Source organism: Periplaneta americana, chromosome 11, assembly GCF_040183065.1.
Source record: "Periplaneta americana isolate PAMFEO1 chromosome 11, P.americana_PAMFEO1_priV1, whole genome shotgun sequence".
In the NCBI taxonomy this organism is placed as follows: Eukaryota; Metazoa; Arthropoda; class Insecta; order Blattodea; family Blattidae; genus Periplaneta; species Periplaneta americana.
The window spans coordinates 37,126,324-37,150,426 of record NC_091127.1 but is presented as its reverse complement, the minus strand read 5'-3'; the positions used below and the strand labels follow the sequence as shown (position 1 = coordinate 37,150,426).

General features: G+C 34.8%; 1 protein-coding gene across 1 annotated transcript; it reads left to right on the top strand.

Annotated features, from left to right (window-relative positions):
* Positions 1 to 9,720: 9,720 nt before the first annotated feature.
* On the top strand, positions 9,721 to 23,761 carry LOC138708938 (ejaculatory bulb-specific protein 3-like). Its single transcript, XM_069839320.1, has 3 exons — positions 9,721 to 9,779; positions 18,508 to 18,718; positions 23,201 to 23,761. Exons 2-3 carry the CDS (start codon positions 18,556 to 18,558, stop codon positions 23,383 to 23,385), a joined length of 348 nt encoding a protein of 115 aa, XP_069695421.1. The 5' UTR covers positions 9,721 to 9,779; positions 18,508 to 18,555; the 3' UTR covers positions 23,386 to 23,761.
* The last annotated feature ends 342 nt before the right edge of the window (positions 23,762 to 24,103 follow it).

Genomic DNA, 24,103 nt, shown 5'->3' with positions numbered 1-24,103 from the left:
CGACCTTTGATCGTAAGAAATGCAAAGTTATATTGCGCTGTTCACACGTGTAAACGAACTCCAGTTGAAGGCATTGCTGTAGGCCAGTCTTGCGATGGTGACTAATAATTGCGAGCGAGAGCTATTTTGTGCCCGCTGCGCGCGCGCGGAGCTCTTTTACCTGTAAACATTGCTAAAGGATGTACAGATCTTAGAACACAGCGCATCATGACGGAACGGAAGCGCTTAAAGCTTTCAAGGAAGAGTGGAAGATACAATATTTATGCTTCGAACATGGTGATGAAGTCCAGTGTTTGTTGTGTAAAAGAATATATAATTTGCAAAAAAAAAAAAAAAAAAAAAAAAGCAACATAAAACGGCATTATGAGACGCAACATTGAAAAAAATATAGGCATTATTCAGGAGAAGATAGAAATAAATTCATTTCGGAATTGACATCGAAGGTAAATTAATTTACATTTGGATCAGTAGATAATATCTAGATTCCTTTTATTTCTTTATTTTAAATGTATTGTTGATGTTTTATTTGCTGCTTGTTTCTGGATATTTACTTTTATTAAACTACGTGTTTCTTTAATTTAGAAATAATATTTTATCTTCGATTGCACTTGAACTTATACTATTACTAAGCTCAAAATGCTAATTCACTTTTATTCCAATAACTATTTTCAGGATTTTGAGCAAATACGAGTATGAACTAAACATTTTGAAAACTTTGATGCAAGGAGCTTTTTTTATTAACGTCAATATAAAATATACTTAAAATATAATTTCAAAACTATTGGACCTAATTGCACCAAATTTTGTACAGATGATATTATTATAGATCTGTTTATATAGTTTAAATTTCACAAATTTTGGCCGAAATTGTGGAAGTTTTAAAAGTCATACATATCCCCTTAAATGATTGACCCCAAAAATTACGATGGCTCTCAATATCTTAATTTAATTAATTTGTTTTTTCGTGTTACGTGCATCTCACAAATCACTCTAAGAAAACTCATTACATAATCACGACTAGGACTACATTTTCACAATCACACAATCAATATACTCTATTTCAATCAATATTGTCATTATTATTTTTTCAACAGATACTCAAAAGTACCGGTACTTAGAGATCACACTCGTCGAGCAGGTAGACCCTATTAGTTTCTCCTAACCAATGAAGTGAAGTATTTAGGTAATAAATAATTGCTTTTAACAATAAAATGGTTTACATACAATTAACTTTTCCTATTTCTCTTTTTGCTCCTAAAAAAGCCTTCCCTTTACGATTTGTTTATATATGTACATGTATATTAAATAACTTAGTAATTAGCCCTATTACATAGCCAGAAATTTAGTAACGCAAGTTATTGTAATAATTGCTGCCTTTATTCGCTGCATGTGCATGTACATCCCTGTTGTCTACGTTACGACGCTACGTAGCGGATGCGCTATGCGCTCGTGATCAAGGTCGAGCTCTTCTACCACGATTGGGAGCTAATATCGTCTCATCCCTGCTGTAGGCCCAGTGGTGGGCAAAATGAACGCAACCCACAAGACAGGATTTAAATGACAACTACATACTGTGGGAGGAGTTGCACTCTACAGTGCAGTGACGGATTTACAGACAGTTGCGCCACTACACTCCTACCTACCATATGTAATTAGAAGAGTTCATTCACAGGATATTTAATTAATCATTTTTCAAAGCAATTTCTTCGAAATTGGGATTTCTCTGCCCATGCTATTTTTAGTTGCGCAAGGAGATGAGCATCGCTTAAGCGGGATCTGTGGCTGGACTTCATAAATTTCATTTTAGAAAACAGCTGTTCGCACTGGTAGGTTGATGAATACATACCGTCATTTCCCATAACTATGGTCCTGGAACACAACTATGGTTCACGATACAACCATTCAAAGATCATTGTAGAAGTAACATAGACCGTTCGTAGATAGCTGCAGTGACTTGAATTCAAACTACAGTACAGCAAAAATATAGATAAACGAGGTTGGAGTACAAAATTTGAATAGTTGTATCGTGGACAATAGTTATGTTCCAGGATCATAGTTATGGGAAATGACGGTACTCATTATTTTTGAAGCAAACTGTCTAAGCAGTGGATATGTAGTACTGGATATCTTTTAAAAAATTTAACCCCCAGCAGACCTTCACATTCTCCTTTCAAGAAGCCATCATTCTGCAAATCCAGTACCTCTAACTGCAATTCTGGGATAACATTTAATTTAAACATGAAAAGGAGTGGCAAAAACATTGAAATCTTTCTCCATCCTTTGAAAATCACTGAATCTGTGTTCTTTGAACTCGTATAACAGGTGATCTATTTTAATAATGCACATATTTAAGTTCGCGTCCTGAATATTTGTAACTAATCCTAAACATGAGAAATGAAAGAACCGCCTTTCTTGTAAGTGTGATATCCTCTCGATTCATATGATTCTGCGAAAGATATTGTATCACTAATGAAGCTCCGAAGTACAGCAATCCAGTATAATCCGCCACGTACACGCACAGTATTTTCATGGATTGGGGGAAGGGGAAGGTAGGGGGTAAGTTTGATGCTTCGCTGAGGTCTGACATCACTGCGGCAATGCCGCAGGAATGCCCGCCATTGCTGTAGGCCTAATGTTTATTTATTGAAAGTCGTCCATCTATAATGTACAGATACACAGCTGAACTGTGGTCAGAGAGTGAGTGATTTCATAGTCAGAGTGCACGGTGTATCACAGCAGCAATGCCCAAGAAAATCGAATCTTTTTGGGAGGGGTACATTAAGAACTTTTCCGATGCCAAGTATAGTTAAGTGAAAATAATAGAAGCCAGCAAAAAAACCTGGTTTCGCTATTTCCAAGAAGGATATCTTCTGTGTACTTCATAAGACTGGCAAAGCTCGGATGAGATTAATTTGTATCATTTTCTGGGGTAGTGCGGCTTGTGACGTGGGGTGGATTTTCTTGCTTTTTTTCCCTCTGGAATTAATCTCATTCCAGATTTTCCAGTCGTATTAAGTACACAGAAGATGCCTTTCTTGGAAGTAACGAAACCACGTTTTTTTGCAGGCTCCTATGATTTTCACTTAACTATACTTACTTGGCATCGGAAATGTTCTTAATGTACCCATCCCAAAAAGACTCGATTTTCTTGGACATTGCTGCTGTGAGACACCATGCACTCTGACTATGAAATCACTCACTACTGGTCTGTCACCTGTGACCACAGTTCAGCTGTCGTTTATCTCCTGACGCACATGACGTCATTCAAAAATCGTTATCATAGATCGGAAACAACCCTGTATTTGTAGGCAATAATTTCGCACGAGAGAAAATGGAGTGAAAGTTATATCTGCATGCTGAAGATTTGGAAACTCCATGAATGTCTACCATTGCATGGAACTGACACCCAGTACCCATCCAATGCAAAGTATGCATAATGCGAAGTTGCATTCAGGCCAAGCTCCACTTTTCCCTTTTGGATGTTGATCGTTTCTCCTCCATCGTCCATTTTTTTTTTTTTTTTTGCCGCAAAGTGTACATGTCCACCATTTTGTTCTTGTACAAGTAACAGCCTCGCTTCAGTGCCGTATACAGCAGCTCTGAGTCCGCGTTTTGAAATATCTGCTACAGTGTGTGCGATGGAGTCCTTCAAATCATCAATAAAATTGTCGTAGGTTTGTTTGTTCACCTTTAATCACTAAGGTTCGGATAAAGTAGCTGTATCAGAATAGGAATTATTAATAATACAACACATGAATTACATTAAATTTATTTCACTCTCGATCATATTCACAGTCCTTATAGGATTAATTATTCCTGGACCAAAGATTTTGGCTAGCTTAGTAGATGTTGTTACAATATCAAATTAAATGAGTAATGCTTTCACTCTGCGAACAAAGACGAGTATTTCCCCTGGACCAAAAAAAAATTGTACTTTTCCCTGCAAAAAGAAAATTAGCAAATGAAAGAGAAATATTTACCTGAGATGATTACTTTACAAACTTCTCTGTACAGTTGACCTTGATTTTTCGCATCGTTGCGGCACGGTTTATAGCTCCTCACCTGTATTCTAGAGCCGTTCACCGATACAACTATAAAACACCCATTCCTAACGTTTGGTGTAGGTCTATTTACAGACTTAATAATATTTTCTTACAGACATTACAGAATGTTTTACAACACAGTAATTTAATTTACATCACTCGGAAGCTCTTAATTAAGAATATGACATATAAAAAGTACAGAAAAACGTGATAAGTCACTGTTCACTGTTTTCACAGGAGTGCAAGTTAAAAGTTTGAAGACTCGTTATATTCTATAGGTAGTGTTTAGGTTATCATTCTTCAAATTTATTTGGACTAATGAGGTTGTAATTCTGACAGTTAAACTACTCAAATCTACACTAGCCTATCTGACCTATTAACTTACATGACCAAAGCTCGGAACTTGGAGACTTGTGTGTCGTGCGCTTGAGTAAGGTTACAGGTACAGCGTACACAAAGCTCAAGCTGCAAGTGCTCAGGGACAGTCGTGTGTACTAAGAAAGTGGTCACATCGAATGGCAAGAAGACGAACGAAGAAACTGTGTCATGTCGAAGCCAATGCCATTAAGAGAATTACAGGTAAATGGTCTGTCTGAGGAATGAGAAAATACGTGTTATTCGAATGGGTGTTATGGAAGTTTGAAAATACATTTCTTAAATTTTAGGTACAGAATTTCGTGGAGGAATTCTGAGGAGATACATTATTTTCTTCTAATGCAGAGTTTATATTTTATAAGTTGTGCCACACATAAACTAGAGCTGGAAACGGGCATTCATTGAAAGACATTGCAGTCCTTTAAATTGATGGAAAATTTGTCCATAGCCATGGATCAAGTCGTAGAGGGACCTTCCCTAGTAGTGATACACTAATTGAAAACTATTTGCGAGAAAAATTTAGGATATACTTATCTTTCTCAGATACGAGATCTGCTGAAAATCGAACAGGAAACAGTGACAGTGAAAATATTCAGTATTTTATTTAGGCCGAAGACTTTATAATAAAATTTCAAACCATTTTCCAAATTTGAAATTTTTTAAAATTGAAACTTTTAAAAAAGAAATTTGTAAAATTATCCATGATATATAATAGTAACAAATGTACTTTTTTACCTTTTATTTCTATCGACTACATTCATGTCTTTATTGAATATCACTGGCTTCTGTCGGATTGTCAATTTATATTAAATGTGTATTTTTCTCTCGTTTTCTCTTTCTTCTTTATTCTTGCTCTTGTGTTGTATTTATTGGTTTGAATTAAGTTACTTACTGTATTTAGTAAACTGTCCTTGTAAATTTTATGTTATATTATTCACTAAGACCACACCGTACACGAGCCTGACTCTTACGGTAGTGGCTAGAAACATTTTTATTTTATAAATGCAATTTGTACTCACTAGGTAGCTAGTTAAAATAAATAAAAATAAAAAAAATTAAGTTTGCTCCCGTCACTTCATGTGACGTGGAAATAAGTTTCCTTCGTTTCAAATCATGTTTGACTAACAGACGAAGAATTTATGGGTTCGAAAATCTTCGAATGTATGTAGTCATACACTGTAATAAGATGTACAGAGCAGAACTGTAAATTTGATGTATTTTGCATGTTTATTTATATATATATATGCTATAAAATTACGTGTGTCATCCTATCATAATATTATCATTATGTTGTTCCAGCCAGGAACCACCTTTATAGCAGACCTTACAGTACCTCTGTGCTGGAAGCGGGAGTTTGTTGACATTGAAGTCCGGTCGCTTAGCCACGTGCAAAGACCCAAGTCCCCAAGTTCCGAGCTTTGTACATGACATCTAAAACAAAACATCATATGCTAATTTTAACGAAAAACTTTTATTTTTAATTATTTTTATTTATCTTTTTTTTAATGTATTTCGTATAATTAAGCGCATTCTTTATGATTGATGTAGACTTCTCATGTGTTTCTGCTGATAGTTGTAACTGTCGTAAAATTAAGATTACATTTCTCTTATTCATAACATCGACAGAAAAAAAATGTTAAAAATGTATTTATATTATATTATCTCAAGTAAATAGAAAACTGTAACCCTAATATACTCATGTAAGATAGGGTTTTTTATGTGGAAAAAAAAATTATTTTAGGGTTATCTTTTAAGAGTTTATTTTATTAGTGATATTGTCATCTAGTCTTCTATCAAAAAATCTGAAAGTTAAAATTTATAAAACAGTTATATTACCGGTTGTTCTGTATGGTTGTGTAACTTGGACTCTCGCTTTGAGAGAGGAACAGAGATTAAGGGTGTTTGAGAATAAGGTTCTTAGGAAAATATTTGGGGCTAAGAGGGATGAAGTTACAGAGAATGGAGAAAGTTACACAACGCAGAGCTGAACGCATTGTATTCTTCACCTGACATAATTAGGAACATAAAATCGAGACGTTTGAGATGGGCAGGACATGTAGCACATATGGGCGAATCCAGAAATGCATATAGAGTGTTAGTTGGGAGGCCGGAGGGAAAAATACCTTTGGGGAGGCCGAGACGTAGGTGGGAAGATAACATCAAAATGGATTTGAGGGAGGTGGGATATCAAATTTTCAAATTTATTTACAATTTACATTTGAATTGAATACATATGAATAGATACCCGAAATGAGCATAATGCTCGTGCTCGGGTACAGTCCAGTAGTCTACATAAATTTTACAGGGTTCAAATAATAATGCTGATGATATAAATAATACTAATAATAATAATAATAATAATAATAATAATAATAATAATAATAATAATAATAATAGAATAATCGTAACAGAAGTGATACAAAGATTGTAATACAAAATAATTAATTAATAATAATAACAATAATAATAATATTAATAATAATAATAATAATAATAATAATAATAATAATAATAATAATAATAATAATAATAATAATAATAATAGTGATAAAACAAAAATATTTACAATAATAAAATAAATACTAAGACGGATAAAATAAAATATAAAACCACTAGCGAGAGTTAACACAACTTAAATAAGCATATAATAACCGGAAAAAATGCCGAACTCGAAAATCAACAGAAAAGTTCGTTGTATCGCAGACGACAGCAACCGCCGTATTGACATTGTGTTGTGCATATAGTAGTGGGGAGCTGAAAGTCTACGTAACTGTCGTTCTCTTCTAATCTTCTCGTAATATCATGGGAAGTTAATGCTGAAAAAACAAAATGTCTAAGAGTCAAACTGTTCGTTATTACCAGGATAAATACAAATAATACTGAAATATATTAATCGAGTTTCAGTTAATAGATCTCTCTTTTTGTGCAAGAGGTGTCATATCAAAATATTTTATGAATGGCGGGGAAATTATAAATTTCAATAACTTTCTAGTGACAAGATATAGTGACAAGTACAGTCAAGTGTATCTGTGGCGATGCTAAGGAATTATTTATTGGAGATATACACTGTTATTAATTAAGAAAATGATCTACTTATATTTATTACAATGTTTTATCTTATAGGGTACATGCATCAGATAAATACAATAAAAATTAGTACCATAGGCCTATAATGCTAGTAACACTTAAAAAAATTATAATAAAATTTATCAAATATCATACAAACATTTTCACTTTATTTTTAAACTTAAGAATGTGTAAATTGCATAGGTCTGGATTATTTTTCAATACTGAATTGTATATGATGATAGAGACTGGATTAATTTTGCTCAGGATAGGGACCAATGGCGGGCTTACGTGAGGGCAGCAATGAACCTCCGGGTCCCTTACAAGCCAGTATGTAAGTAAGTGATATTAATGGTGTTTAATTATTACACTTTACTTTTACAATAATATTCTTCTTTTATTTTTTTATTTTATTGGGTTATTTTACAACGCTGTATCAACATCCAGATTATTTAGCGTCTGAATGAAATGAAGGTGATAATGCCGGTGAAATGAGTCCGTGGTCCAGCACCGAAAGTTACCCAGCACTATATTCTTCTTAATTTATTGCTGTTAATTTCCGAACCCTCGTGGTCATCCTTAATTAAGGTCGGACGATTTATTTTTCTTTAAATCTCTCTCTATCTCTCTTCATCTCTCTCTCTCTATATCTCTCTCTATTTTCCCCTTTCCCCTCTCCCGCTCCTCCCCTACCCTATCTCATCCCTCCCTAAATTCCCTCTCCCCCTTTCCTCTTCTGCCCCCTCTAGCCCCCATTTCCGTCGCTCCTCTCTGACGAACAATATTGCCTGTTGTAAAATCGACACAGGAATAAAAGTTAACTTTATGGCACTGCTATAAATTTTCTTCTCATGCGCATTACAATTGTGTCACCGTAATAATGTACACTAACAACACACACAAAGCGACTTCGGCTTCATAATCCATCTCGGAAGAAAGCTTCCACTACTACGGCTGAGTGCTGCAAAACGCAAAAGAACTAGCTACAAATGTCGCTACGTGTAGCATGTCATGTGGCCACACGTAGCGACATTTAACGCAGAAACTGGCAGTAATTGTAGCGCCAGTGTGGCCACCCATTTTGCGACAATTACGGCAGCTTCATTTGTAGCAGAAAACTTGCTACAAATGTAGCTCGTGTGGCCGTACCCTAACCCTCACAACACCCTCTTTCTTCCTCCCCCATTCCTCCTTTCCTCCTACCCACTGTCTCACTCTCTCTCTCCCTCACTCTATTTTTTTTTGTTCGAACCCTCGCATCAGTACGGAGTGTATAGTAAGCAGCGTCAATATGGCAAAAAGTGTCGATGTGAAAAATCACTTAGCGTGGAAAAACAAACGATTGAAGAAGCACCGCCTGCTCGAACGCATCCATGCATCCGATGGCTGCTTATACTGCCTGCTCATGCAATGATCAAACATGTAACATGAATAGAAAAAAATTGTCGTTAGATGGCAGCTCCTACCGGTCCGTGAAGTTACTTGTGGTTATAGGTTTGTACATAGTATCTGATTAAAATATTACTTTGTTTCGTGACTCTAATAGCTTCTTCTTCATCCTCTTCGTTAATCCATTATATTCTTTGTTCTTTAAAGAACAAGAAAACCGGAAAACTTTTTCTATGTGGAACTTCCTTACATTACTAAGAAGAGGTTTCACGAATTTAACCGCAAGAGTTTCTCACAAAAGTTTCTGATGATTATTATTCCCAACATATTTCAGTATGTCACACTGGCACAAAATAGAACGGGGTTTTTTTTTTTTCATATTTGGAGCAGACATAGCCTACGGATGAACATAATATATTTGGTGATGTCATCTGCCATTTCGGTGAAAACATCGTTAGAATGGTCTTATGAGAAGGCAATATAATAATCAGCCATCAAATGCGTTCAAGCAGGCGGTAGATTGAAGAAACAATGTATATGATTACGTTCCAATTGTCTTTGGTTATACTAAAGAAAGAGTGAGTCACTGAAATGTCAAAACATTTCAAAGAATCAACAACTGAAGTAATTTTATATTCTGATTATATCGATTGAAAATGGTTATTCCTCTTCCTCTCGTAATTTTTCTTGTTCCTTTCTCCTCTTCTCAGCATGTCAAAATCCTTCAATTTTATTTATACTACTTGCTGTCAAAAATGAATAAACCAAAGAATAAATAAAAGCCATATATCCAACGTATTCCATTCACGTCTATGAGTTCACTATTAATTGTTGTAACATTTCAATTCTAAATCGTTCTAAATCAGTAAAGCCATTATTGTTGTTCGAAGTTCGTGAAGCCAATTGGTAAGCATTAAAATGTTATTCCAATCTCTCTAATACATAAAGGGCTTGTTTATTTCGCTTTCTTTTATGTTTACTTAATTCTACTAATATGTTTGTCTTCTTAATATAGTCTAATAATCATCAAAAATTGAAGTTTAAAAATGTAAATTTGCCAATCACTTTCAGTAACGCTCAATTTTACCGAACTTTTCTAAACATTTTTAAACAGTTTTAATTTTCCAGGTATTTATGTATGTATGCATTATTTACAAGGTGAACCGTAGACAATGTCATTAATTTAAAGGAGTTATTCTCTGACACGCTAATTAACCTAGTAGTTGATACTGCGTCGTTAGATAACCAACTAAAATTAAATTAAATTCAGTATGAATGAACGCATTCAAGGTTGAATCTGGCTCACGCATATTTTCCCTGTGTTTCGAATAACTGTTATTTCGGAACAGGTTCTCCTTTCCTTAACAGCTGCAGTTTCGGAACAGTTAATAGTACATTATGCAACGAGCCTATAATGATAGTAATTAAGATGCAAGTATGGATGTTTATGAAACGAGCGCAAGCGAGTTTCATAATATTCATACGAGCGTCTTAATTACCATTATAGGCAAGTTTCATACGACTTTTTATGCTCGACCATATTTCTAACTTGAAATTATTCAGATGTATACATTTTATTTGTATCTAACAAGATCGGAAGTGACCTCGTTCTAGGTCGTGAATTGTGAGATGTGCGCAGACGAGAAAGTATTGATTTTTTTCGAGGAACAATAATGTCTTTGACCTTGATGTAATCCCGTTAAACTTGATATAACCTTGATTATTGAATTCGACATTGAAAAACGAGATGACAAATTGAATTTATTTGAATATTATTTACAATTAACGCTAATTATTATAGTAACAGAACATAACCTTCTGCGACAGTATTGGATTTCCAGCCTCCGTGACTTTTCGCTAATTCTCTTTCGATTGCATATCCGAGAATAATCGATACTTGCGGTTTTATAACGGTACAAAGCTGACTTGTCATTGGCTGAACACCTGCAAGCTGAGTTGTCATTGGCTGAACACCTGTACTTTAATGAGTAGGTGTACTTTAATGACATGCATTAAAGGACTGCTACCAGGTGTATAATTACTACATTTTGGCATGGTCGACCATAAACTATTTTTCCACATTTCGAAATCTTGGTAGCGTCATACTCTTGGAATGGTAATACGCCAAGTAATTCAACTTGTTTCTCTCATCAAAGTGATACGAAACGTTGCTTATTTAATTAGCTACTTAGCGACAATGTGTGAACTTCGAGGTGTTATCTATTGCATCAGTGGAATTGGTAATTTTTTTTTACTTAACGACGGTGTATCAACTGCTGGGTTATTAACCGATGGAATTAGTGATAGCGAGATGGTATTTGACGAGATGAGGCCAAGGATTCGCCATATATTACCTGACATTCGCCTTACGGTTGGGAAAAAAATTCTCGGGGAAAAAAAACTCAATCAGGTAATCAGCCCAAGTGGGAATCGAACCCACTCCCGAGCGTAACTACGGATGAGTACTAATTGGTAATAGCGAGACGATGTTTTAATGAGATAAGGCCCTGGATCCGCAGTTGTATGAGTGTGTTTGCGAATGGGAAGTTCTCTTTTCTTTATTGAACTTCTTTATGGAGAGTTGGTTGAGTCCATTACTACTTTGACATTAAGGCTAAGCGGATTGAGATTACGTGAAGTGATTTTGTGATTTGCGACTTAAGCAAATAATACATTCAGGATTAATTAAGAAAAGGGTATATATTTTATGTACATGAGTAGGCCTATTGTGATTTCACAACATTAGGCCTATACTTAATTTTTTTAAGAAAGAGTGTCAATATTTTTCTATATAAATCGGAATTTCGCAAATACTGTAATTTATCATCAGTATTATTAGGTTTTGAAATTTCGGCCAGTGTATGGGACCGGTGCCCACCCAGCATCGTGCTGCACTTGGGGAGCTACGATAGGTAGCGAAATCCGATTGCGAAAGCCAACTATAACGGCTGGGGTGATCATCGTGCTAACCACACGATATCTCCATTCTGGTTGGATGATCGTCCACCTCTGCTTCGGCATGTGGGCGTGAAGCTAACAACCGGCTGGTCGGTCTAGGCCCTTCACAGGCTGTAGCGCCACGGATTATTATTATTATTATTATTATTATTATTATTATTATTATTATTATTATTATTATTATTATTATTATTATGTTTGTTCTGAACTGCCTGCTCATGCGCAGTAAGTAGCTAATGTGCGTTCCAACAAGACTAGAATTGGTTCTCGATTAATAGCAGGAACTGGGAATTCTGAACTGTTGACACATGTACAGAGGGTTTAATCTGAAGTTATGGTTAAAATGCCTCCAGACTAGGCAGGTTAAAATAAAAAAAATAGTCCATGAGTGATTTGGAAGGTGATAGTGATTTTACGAAGAATTAAGTTCGGAAGGTGAATATAATTTTAATATGAGAAAAAACTACGACGGCTGTGAAAGAAGAGTTCAAGAAACGTTCCAACGATGTAAAATCCCGAACTAGTTCTGACACCGTACACACCTGGAGCATGCGTTGAAAAAAGTTCGGCATTCGGAATGCGTTCTGAATTGCTTGCAGAAATAAACACATCATTGCATTATAAAAATAGGTATTTAATTAATATGAATTTTTATAATTTAATGATACATAATATAAGTTACCGGTACATGTTATCTTAAATTCGTGGAATTTGTAAATTAAGTTGGATATTTTTTACTTCCTGGCGGTATGGCATAGTTGCGCCCCGCGGTCAATTGAGAGGCCTAGGCATGGCATAACTGCGCCCCGAAGAAATCAGGTAGCAGAAGGGACATGGCATAGTTGCGCCTCGAAGAAATTAGGTAGCAGAATGGACATGGCATAGTTGCGCCCCGATGGGTATAGTACACACGAAAGTGATTGTCATAATATAAACAAATTATTTTGAAATATTACAGTGATAACTGCACTGAAATCAGGTAGGCCTAGCATGTGATCAATTTTGCTATTTAAAATAACACTTTTTTATCGATCACACAATAAATGAACTGCATTTTTTGTTTGTACATCGATATCTTAACTTGCGGTACAGGGTTTCGAATATTGAAACTTAGAACCATTGTGAATTATTAACTCTTTACCCTTTTCACTAAACTTAACATTCATTTTAAATTATCCTCACTATACGCCACACACGGTGTGAAAATCACTAATAAAATGCCAACGGCTCACTCATTTGAATATGTCAGTAATAAAATACTGCCAACTTTATCACTGCATAAACAGTAGAAAAACAGTTAATAAAGTACTGCCAACTTCATGGTGTTCATTTTTACGGTATCGATAATAAATATTAAATCGAATAAGAAATCAATAAGGTTGGTTGATTACGAGGCTCGAGTTTCCGTAATGTCTTTCTCTCTACCTATGTATTTCATTGGGGCGCAACTATGCCATGTCCCTTCTGCTACCTGATTTCTTCGGGGCGCAACTATGCCATGCCCTTTTCTCTACCTGATGGGAACGGGGCGCAACTATGCCTACAAAACAGGGACCCTTTTTATCTGCTGCATTTTATCTGACCGTGGGGCGCAACTATGCCATGCCCCTTCCGGGAATCATAAGAAATACCTCTTGTTTGTTTGTTTTTTTTTTTTTTGCATACAAATGTGTACCTTATTTCAGAGAACAGTAAATTAATTAATTTACCTATAAGCCTAGGCTATATGCTATTTTGGTTAATATTTCAATAGAGAAACTGTATACGAAAATACAACATTCAAAATTAAGCCGTCTGTTACAGAAACTTGCCAAGTAGCCTACTTCGGAGGAAAGAATGTGACAGTCCACTAATGTAAATGAGCATGGTGAATCCGATTTTGATATTTCTGTTCAAAATTTCTGTCCACAAGAAACTCCATACATCAGCCAGTCCAGTGTAGGATTTCGTTATCCAGAGTTCATTAGACTGCAGTCTGCTGTCAGCTGATGATTTATTATCTACCATGACTAAGCTGTTGTCGTAACATAAAAGTAATTATTAATATAATAATAATAATCATGGACACAAGAGGTAATTAGTTACGAGTGACAAAGAGAAGCTCGATTGAAAATATTAAATTAAGAGGAGTGGAAAAAGGAAATGAAACCTACAGAAGGTATTACGTCCGATTATGTTTACGCAGTAGCGGCTGGTGGTCAAAATAATGAGTGTGCTACCATCTCTATATCGGCCTACTGTGTACACTTACTCGTATATATATTTATCTTAATTTGAGACTCGCCTAGTATGAAGTCCATACGACGTTCCTTCCAACTGTAGAACTTGTCAGTTACCCTGGTGTAAACCCCTCCATCTTGGACATCATATTATTTTCTATTGACAGTATTGCAAGAGCAATGAGACGATGCTGGGACATAGTGTTCCTTAAAAACCGTTTTTATGCGTTTCAAGCAAGAAAAACATCTTTCTGGCTCAGCAGTGGCCATTGGTGTTGTAACCAAAATATTTAACAACTTCGGTACTTCACGGAATGGATCCTGTAAATTGTTGGAGACTATGTATTGTAACAATTGAACAGACCTCTATATTTTGGAAGTCGGGTTTTCCGTATAGAACTCCAAGTTGTGTCTTTAACACTCTTTTTTTCAGTATAGTATAGCTGTTGACAGCAACTTCAAGTTCGCGTTCACGAAAATTATACGAAAAATTCTCAAAAATTTTGCTGTTTAACAATTTTGTTGCGTCTAGGTAGCCTAGCTTACAGACTGGAAACGGTGAGTAGCTTCCTGAATTATACAGTCACATACTTCCTTGGCTTCAATTTTCTGGGATTCCATTTTCCGTCGCTTGCTAGCTGATTCAGGAGGTACCTCGTAGCCCTACAGGTAGATGGCAGCAGCAGTCTGATATTTGAATTCCAAATACATTGTAAATAGTTCCGAGTTCTTCCACAAACAAGCATTCTTTCGTTACGCTTTACTTTTGCAATCTCCAAGCTGTGTTGTGCTGAAGCTGACTACAGCACTTTCCCGCGTAAAAATAACCAATCAGAGCAGTGATTTCAGCTTCGCACATGCGCATAAATGTTTATATTCTCATATGAACTTCAGAATAGCACAACGAACCCCCTGAGGCACCAAAGAGCGAAGAGCGAAGACTAAACACTCGATAATGTGTCATGAATATAACCACGGGAAATTGTTAAATGACAGATCAGATACTATAGTATTACAAATACATTATTTGAGCAAAAATTATCACTGTGCTGTAGCATTGTAGCACATAGGGACGGGCCGCCCCTGTGTTTACGTAATCTAATGTTTGAAGTTTAAAATCACACAACAAATAGAATATGTTTCTGTTAAATAGTAAACTGAAATGCATATCATTTTTAGCTATGATCCTCCTGCAATACTGGCTTGTAAACAGTGGCGGCTCATGGGTATTGAATTAAGGGGGCTGCATACAAAAATAAACCAAGCAACTTACTTTATTTAAAGATTAGTTCCATGCGCCTTATCTTGTAAGTTGTGTTTAAATGAGACAGGCTCATGTTAGTAGATTTACTTGCAGTTAAAAGAATCCTGCGGACAAAATTCCTGGCGAAGCTGATATAACCCCTGCTGTTGCGAGTGTCGTTAAATAAACCATAATTTAATTTTTTATATGCAGATTTGAACCTTAGAAATATCTAACTGGCGATGTTGTAGTTGGTTGTATAATATATATATATATACATGATACATCAATAAATTAAAAAAATAACTGAGCCAGGAATTGAATTCAGGATATTCAAGAATACGCACTAGAGCGCTTGCCTCATTTATTATGATGTTAGATGTTTTAGATCCCATTATGGTTTGAAAACATTCTAGCAATGGCTCCTTCTTCTCATGAACAACATTTACTGTTCTTAGTTTAAATCCATCTTGTTGCCCCAGCTGATGGAATTGTTTTTGAAACATATTAATCTAATACAGACTGTATGGAGATCGAGAGAAGAAAGCAGGGATACTGGATAAATTATCAAAAAATATGCTAGCCTTTGTATTTTGTTTAGCGGCTCTTTGCATTATGAGATTTGACTGATGGGCACTTAATTTCACATTTCTCCTGAATTTTTAAGGTACTGAACAGAATAGACTATAAATATTGTACAGAATTAAACATTGTTGCACTTATTATACTCACAACATTAAAGAAAATATATTCAAAACTGCGCGCTACTGACAAACTGCTGCAAATTTTGCAGCGCCTGGAAACTCTGGGTTCATGGCAAGGGGCAGCAGGGAGGAGGGGTAAAACTAACGCGCAAAGCATCCGAGACGAGATTGGCAGCTCCAGGGGAGGAAGTGGCTTCACCCTATAGTCCTTGTCTCTTGTTTCACTCTGGCAGCACCAGGGGAGGAAGTGACTTCACTAACGATTGCGTGCATGTCATTGAGAGCGAAATGTTTTAAAAAATTCGAGCTGCTAAATAGAGACTGTATAATAAATGTTTTTCACAACATAAAACGAGACAAGAGCCACAAATGTCTGGGGGTGCTGCAGCTCCGCAGCCCCTCTTTGAAAGCCGCCCCTGCTTGTAAGTATTTGATAATATATGGAGCCTCAATTGCAGGAAGTCTCGTCTATCCTTTCCTTATAAGGCATTAGGGGTGAGATATTCTTGGTAGTATTCGGATGTTTCTTAATGAGCGCAATCACGCAAAAGAAAAAGAAATTCGTACTCGATAAAAACTAAGTTCACTGTGAAAGATAGACTAAAGAAAGGTAAAAGTGTAGCAAGTTTAGCTATAGAACTGTCCATACTGGCAAGAGTGATTTTGATACTATTTCCAGTTCAATTCTTGAAAATAGAAAAATATTAATATAGAGACCACCTTTAAACAATGGAGAGATTATGCTCTTTCTTTGCTCTCTCAAAAGGATCAGTATATACTGAGATATACAAAGAAAGTGTATTAATTCATGCGGTAGCACAAGTAATAATAGGCCTAAACTTTATTTTATTTATGTGTATCTTTTAATTGTCTAGGGTGCAGAGTTCTTTCAAGAAAATATGTCGCAAAAGTTTAAAATTTTTCGTTGTTTTAATAATCGTCCATTTATTTATCAGATGTTTAAATTCAACCGCTATAAATTCATTTCTTTTAAAATATACCTATTTGTTACATTCTTTCGATCTAATTTACGAAATTGCCTCGATTCTCTGTTGGTAAAATTACGATATAGGCTACAATGGTAACCTGAAATAGTGAACAATGTTCTTGCGGACTTTGTAAGGTGGTTGAAGTCTGAGTCGATATGCTTCCTCCTAGAATTAACTGCCTACAATCGAGGCTCCACTGTAGTAAGTAAATGTATTCCAAAAGCTATGCTTCATTACCGTCCCCAAGGGAAGAGATCTTTGGGCCGTCCAAAAAAGAAAAGGTGGACCGAGAATGGTTCACTAAGAATGTAGGCCTATTTGTTTGGAGGAGGAGGAGGAGGATGATGATGATGATGCAACACTTTGATTGTCCTAGATCAAGAAGTTATATTCTGTAGCAATGGCCTCAAGTACTCTTTGCATCATTGTAAGACGTCACATTTCGCATTCTCAAAACTATTGGATGTATCAGAAAACATATTTTACAATAGTAATATGCGTTACAAGAGCGGTATGTTGGAGTTTTCATGTTCGAGGAAAAGTTTGAAAAAGCGAAACGTAGTTGAGCTTTTTTAATTTCCGAGAATTGAAAGAAAACATACCGCTCGTGTATCGTACATTATTTTGTGCGAAGATCGTTTATTACATACCTGAAAGAGGAATTTCTAATTAGTTGCAATGAAATCTCCATCTTGGTTTCTGTTCAATGACGGCGATTTTGGAAAACAAAAATATCTATCTTCAACATTGTTGCTTTAAAATGTTTTCTGTGTTTACTATACTCCAGCAGGCCGTGATATACGTCTGTATTTTTTTCCCCCAGTCTATAAATGCGAACTTAAAACAAACGGCTTCCTTAATGTTACATGCATCACGAAATGCAGTAACTTTAGTGGAGTTGTAGAGTTTACTTAATTTTTGCAAATATTTAAAAACAATAATTAACAGTGCAATTTAGGTGAAATTGCAGTGGTAAGTTTCCAATTTATAATTATTACTATATTGAACGTCTCAAAAAATAATATGTTAAAAGACGAAAGCAGTAAAATGAATATGTCACTTAAGCGGTAAGAAAAGGGAAATTGTTATGTGTGTTCGGTTGGGAATACTGAATGTGGAATTTTAGACTTACCGCGGGTTGGTTTTGTGCGGAAACCAAGCAAATACGCACGATCTCGCACAAAAGTTGTTCGCATTGACTTGATCTATTACCTCTGTGAATTAATATAATAGGTTCGCTTTCACTCTGTATAATAAATGACCCGCTGTTTAGCTATGTTAGACCTTTGAATAATAGTGCGTGAAAATGTGTTGCTTTTTATTTTAATTTTGCCTAAGCAGTATTAAGACCTGTAAGTCTGGCAACAGTGCCTTCAGTGCATCGTTGAATGAGATTTTTATATATGTTTGTATGGTCATATCTAAATTACATTACATTAAACTTGCATAACAATTGCGATGCAAGTGATTTAGCAATAGTGCATTGTGACATCATTGACCTTTCTTTTCCATGTTGTGAAGATATAAATACTGGTCGTCTTACCCAGACAAAAATCAGATTACAACATAATGAAGAAACAACTGGTTTGGCTCGTTGTTATTGCTGTTGCATGCTGTACAGCATCAGATCTCAATTTTGAGACCGTTTCGAAGGATGAACAGTCGCTTACCAGCTTCATAGGCTGTTTGCTGGACAACGGTCCTTGCTCTGCTGATGAAGCTGAATTTAGATGTAAGTCTTTATTTCACTTATTAGTTAAGACTTTTGGGCTTTCAAAATGTTAAATTAGATAAATCTGCACTGATTTAGCTGTTAAAATTTAAAGAATTTGAGTGTTCCAGTCTATGCCAGGTAATTCATTCTTCATACTCAGCTGAACTATACAGACGTGGACAAATTATTAGCAAAATTGAAGATTTTTATTATGTATTTTTAAAAAATATGATTCTTCAATTTAGACTACAGTTGACATTTTTTGTGTATTTCCAAATTATTAGCAAAATTGAACATTTGTATTGTATACTTTTCAAAATTTAACTCCTCAATTTGGACTACATTTGATATTTTTGCATATTTACAAATTATTAGCAAACCTGAAGGTTTTTATTGTATATTTTTACAAAATTCGATTCTTCAATTTGGACTACAGTTGACATTTTGGATATTTCCAAATTATTAGCAAAACTGAAGATTTTTGTTTTATATTCTTACAAAATTTGACTCTTCGATGCAGTTGACATGTTTGCTAATTTACAAATTATTAGCAAAATTGAAGATTTTTATTATGTATTTTTAAAAAATATGATTCTTCAATTTAGACTACAGTTGACATTTTTTGTGTATTTCCAAATTATTAGCAAAATTGAACATTTGTATTGTATACTTTTCAAAATTTAACTCCTCAATTTGGACTACATTTGATATTTTTGCATATTTACAAATTATTAGCAAACCTGAAGGTTTTTATTGTATATTTTTACAAAATTCGATTCTTCAATTTGGACTACAGTTGACATTTTGGATATTTCCAAATTATTAGCAAAACTGAAGATTTTTGTTTTATATTCTTACAAAATTTGACTCTTCGATGCAGTTGACATGTTTGCTAATTTACAAATTATTAGCAAAATTGAAGATTTTTATTATGTATTTTTAAAAAATATGATTCTTCAATTTAGACTACAGTTGACATTTTTTGTGTATTTCCAAATTATTAGCAAAATTGAACATTTGTATTGTATACTTTTCAAAATTTAACTCCTCAATTTGGACTACATTTGATATTTTTGCATATTTACAAATTATTAGCAAACCTGAAGGTTTTTATTGTATATTTTTACAAAATTCGATTCTTCAATTTGGACTACAGTTGACATTTTGGATATTTCCAAATTATTAGCAAAACTGAAGATTTTTGTTTTATATTCTTACAAAATTTGACTCTTCAATGCAGTTGACATGTTTGCTAATTTACAAATTATTAGCAAAATTGAAGATTTTTATTATATATTTTTACAAAACTTGACTCTTCAATTTAAACTACAGTTGACATTTTTGCATATTTCTGTCTACCGTAATGATGGAAATATCCAAAATTGTCAACTATAGTCTAAATTGAAAAGTCAAATTTTGTAAACACAATTATCATAAAAATCGTCAATTTTGTTAATAATTTGTCCACGTCTGTAGAAGAAGACACCGTTCATTCACTCTTGTATAGCTACTTCTTATTTTTATTATTTTTATGCTCGACCATGCCGAAATGTAGTAATTATACACCTGGTAGCAGTCCTTTAATGCATGTCATTAAAGTACACCTATTCATTAAAGTTCAGGTTTTCGATTATTCTCGGATATGCAATCGAAAGACGAGGGAAACGTCACGGAGGCTGGAAATCCAATACTGTCGCAGAAGGTTATGTTCTGTTACTATAATAATTAGCGTTAATTGTAAATAATATTCTAATAAATTCAATTTGTCATCTCGTTTTTCAATTCTAAATCAATTTCCAGGTTATACATTCTTTGTATTACATCAAGGTCAATGACATTATTGTTCCTCGGAAAAAATCAATACTTTCGCGTCTGCGCACATCTCACAATTCACGGTGAGCTATGAACAAGGTCAGTTCCGATCTTCTGTCAGATACAAATAAAATGTATACTTCTGAATAATTTCAAGTTAGAAATATGGTCGAGCATAAAAAGTCGTATGAAACTTGCCTATAATGGTAATTAAGACGCTCGTATGAAAATTATGAAACTCGCTTGCGCTCGTTTCATAAACAAATATACTTGCGTCTTAATTACTATCATTATAGGCCGTTGCATAATGTACTATTATGTTTCTCTTCATTTTGTATCTCTTTTTACTGATCAAAATAAAATTGTTTTTCCACAACTCCCATAATGAAAGGTTCAGAGCCACAGTGGGTCAAGCGCCATTTATTAAAAACGGAGAAAGCAAGTGTTAAAATTAAGAGATTACCATAGCTAATGGATATTGATATATAATTTAGTTTTAATGTGCATACTTTATATTACTTCCTATAAGTTTCATTAAATTGCAGTAAGCACTTAATTTTAATCCTTGTTTTATCCGTGTTTAATATATGGCGCTTGACCCACTATGGCTCTGAAGTCTTCGTATGAAACAGACAGTGGCTAAACTAACGAATAGGTACTTCCCTTCGTACTCCGCTTATACACTTTCAACTGTTTTACATCTCTTTTCTCAGTCATACCTACATAACTTAGGTGACATTACGAAAGTTTCACGCTAGTGTAAACTCGAATTTTTTTATATTATAAGTGGTAATATCACGACTCATTTAGTGTTCTGCCCAAGGGCAGATCTTTCACTGCAAGCCCAGCTTTCTCCAGTCTTTCCTATTTTCTGCCTTTCTCTTTGTTTCCTCATATGATCCATATATCTTAATGTCGTCTATCATTTGATATCTTCTTCTACCCTGAACTCTTCTCCCGTTCACCATTCCTTCCAGTGCATCCTTCAGTAGGCAGTTTCTTCTCAGTCAGTGACCCAACCATTTTCTTTTCCTCTTCCTGATCAGTTTCAGCATCATTCTTTTTTCACCCACTCATTCCAACATAACTTCATTTCTTATTCTGTCTGTCCACTTCATACATTCCATTCGTCTCCATATCCACATTTCAAATGCTTCTATTCGCTTCTCTTCACTTCGTCGTAATACCCATGTTTTTTCACAATACAATGCCACACTCCATACAAAGCACTTCACTAGTCTCTTCCTTAGTTCTTTCTCCAGAGGTCCGCAGAAGATGCTTCTTTTTCTATTAAAAACTTCCTTGGCCATTGCTATCCTCCTTTTGACTTTGTGGCAGCAGCTCATGTTACTGCTTATAGTACACCCCGAGTATTTGAAGCTGTCCACTTGCTCTACTGCCTCATTTAGAATTCGCAAGTTTATCTTCTGTATTTTTCTTCTTATGACCATGCTCTTCGTCTTATTTGCATTTATCTTCATCCCATACTGCTCACAGCTGTCATTAGTTCCAGTAGCATATCCTTTAGTATTATATGCTCTTCTGCTAACAACGCCATATCATCAGCAAATCTTATGCACTTTATTCTTCTTCCTCCTATTATCACTCCTCCTATGTTCTGAAAACAGATCTTTACTAAATCCTCCAAATAGGTTGTAAATCACAAATTAATAATTTCTCTAACTCATTCAGGAAATGTGAACAGAATTTTGGAATAACAGCAAATGTTAAGAAGAACAGTGACTGGAAGGTGCTTGTTCCAGAACACATAGTGTACGTACTCACCACTGGTTCCAAGTAAAATAACACATACATCTTGATTACACAACTTTTAACATTGTATCACTTCGGAATATGTATGATAAGAACTTTCTTGTGTTAAATTTTAACGTACCTTGTTAACATGTTTCGACCTATTTTCGGTCATCTTCGGAACTGGTCGTTGTTGGTCTTGGCGCCTCTTGTTTCTTGTGTGGGTGCGTTCGTAGTGTAGAGTCAAAGAGTGTATGTCTTTTGAAGTTGAGTTGTGTGTTGAGAATATCGTTGGGGTGTGTTTTCGTGTGTCTGTATATTTCATATTGTTCTAGTGTGTTGAGTTTCTGGCTTTTTGGTTGGATGTGCAGTATTTCCATGTCTATGTTGATGTCTCTGTAGGTGTGGTTGGCATTTGTGATGTGTTCTGCATATGTGGAGGTGTTTTGTAATTTTGTTATGGCTGTGATGTGTTCTTTGTAACGTGTTTGAAATGATCTGCCTGTCTGTCCTATGTAGAAGTTATTGCAAGTGTTACATTTGAGTTTGTATACGCCTGTGTGGTTGTATTTGTTTGTTTGTGTTGTTTGTATGTTGAGATGTTTTTGTAGAGTGTTATTTGTTCTGTATGCGATGTTGTAGTTTAATTTCTTGAATGAGGTAGCAATTTTATGTGTGTTTTTGTTTTCGTATGTTAGTGTGATGTATTTTTTGTGTTCTTGTGTTTGTGTTGTATTCTTCTGTTTTTTGTGGTTTTGTTTTGTCTTGCGTATTATGACCATTGCAATTAATGCATAATTAAATCTTTGGATGAATGCTTCCCTAGATCGTTCTAGTATTGCCTACTAATATACAGGTGTTAGTGTTTCGGTTAACAATAATAACCGCACCAAAAATGAAGTAAAATTGTTATACTGAAGCTCTCAATTTTTACAGCTCGTCTACCTGAAGTTGTTGCCTCAATCTGTAGTAAGTGTGATGACACACAGAAGCAGTTCTTCGTTAAGACATCAAAGCTAGTCCGACAGAAGCATCCTGAAGATTGGGACAAACTTGTAAACAAATATGATCCGGAGAAAAAATACGAGACAAAGTTGCTGAAGGTCATTGACGAAGCGTAGAAACCTGTATTTAATTCAATCGTATTTCTGTTCGAAATTTTTGTTAAAATAATTCAGTTTTTAAGGAAACATTTTAATATATTTCTGTTAATTGTTCTTATAAAAGAATTTACCTTATTTACAAGTGTTAAGTGTATTTTAATTATTATAAATTGTTACTCAATTGCATTATCAATGAACTTTTTATTGTATTAAATTAATTGTGTCACCTACGTTTATTGTCAATATCCATTGATCTTATAAAGATCCTTAGTTTCTTAATAATCTTATGGCTGTATGTCTAAACAATTTTTGTTTTTGTCCAATGTAATGTTTTAACATAATCATCATTTTTGTGAATTCTAAGTCAGTTAATAAATTAAATTAATTCCTCTTTGCACTGAGTATAAATAACATATTATTATATCCTTTGTAATAAGTGAAAGTCTCAGGAATCTTCTATGCCACATCAATAAATTTAAGAATGCAGTTATATTGTCAGACTCCAAAGCAGCTATTCTATCAATAGTCTCTAAACACATACCTTCATCTCAAACAGCAGAAATAACTAAAATGCTCTCTCGATTAATATCACTCAATAAAAGAATTGTATTCTAATGGATACCATCCATTGTGGAATCCTGGGAAACGAGAATGCGGATGCTTTAGCAAAGAAGGGCAGCATTGCTACTTACAGACCTGTTACTAAATCTACGTATTACTCTGTGAAAGAAAAGAT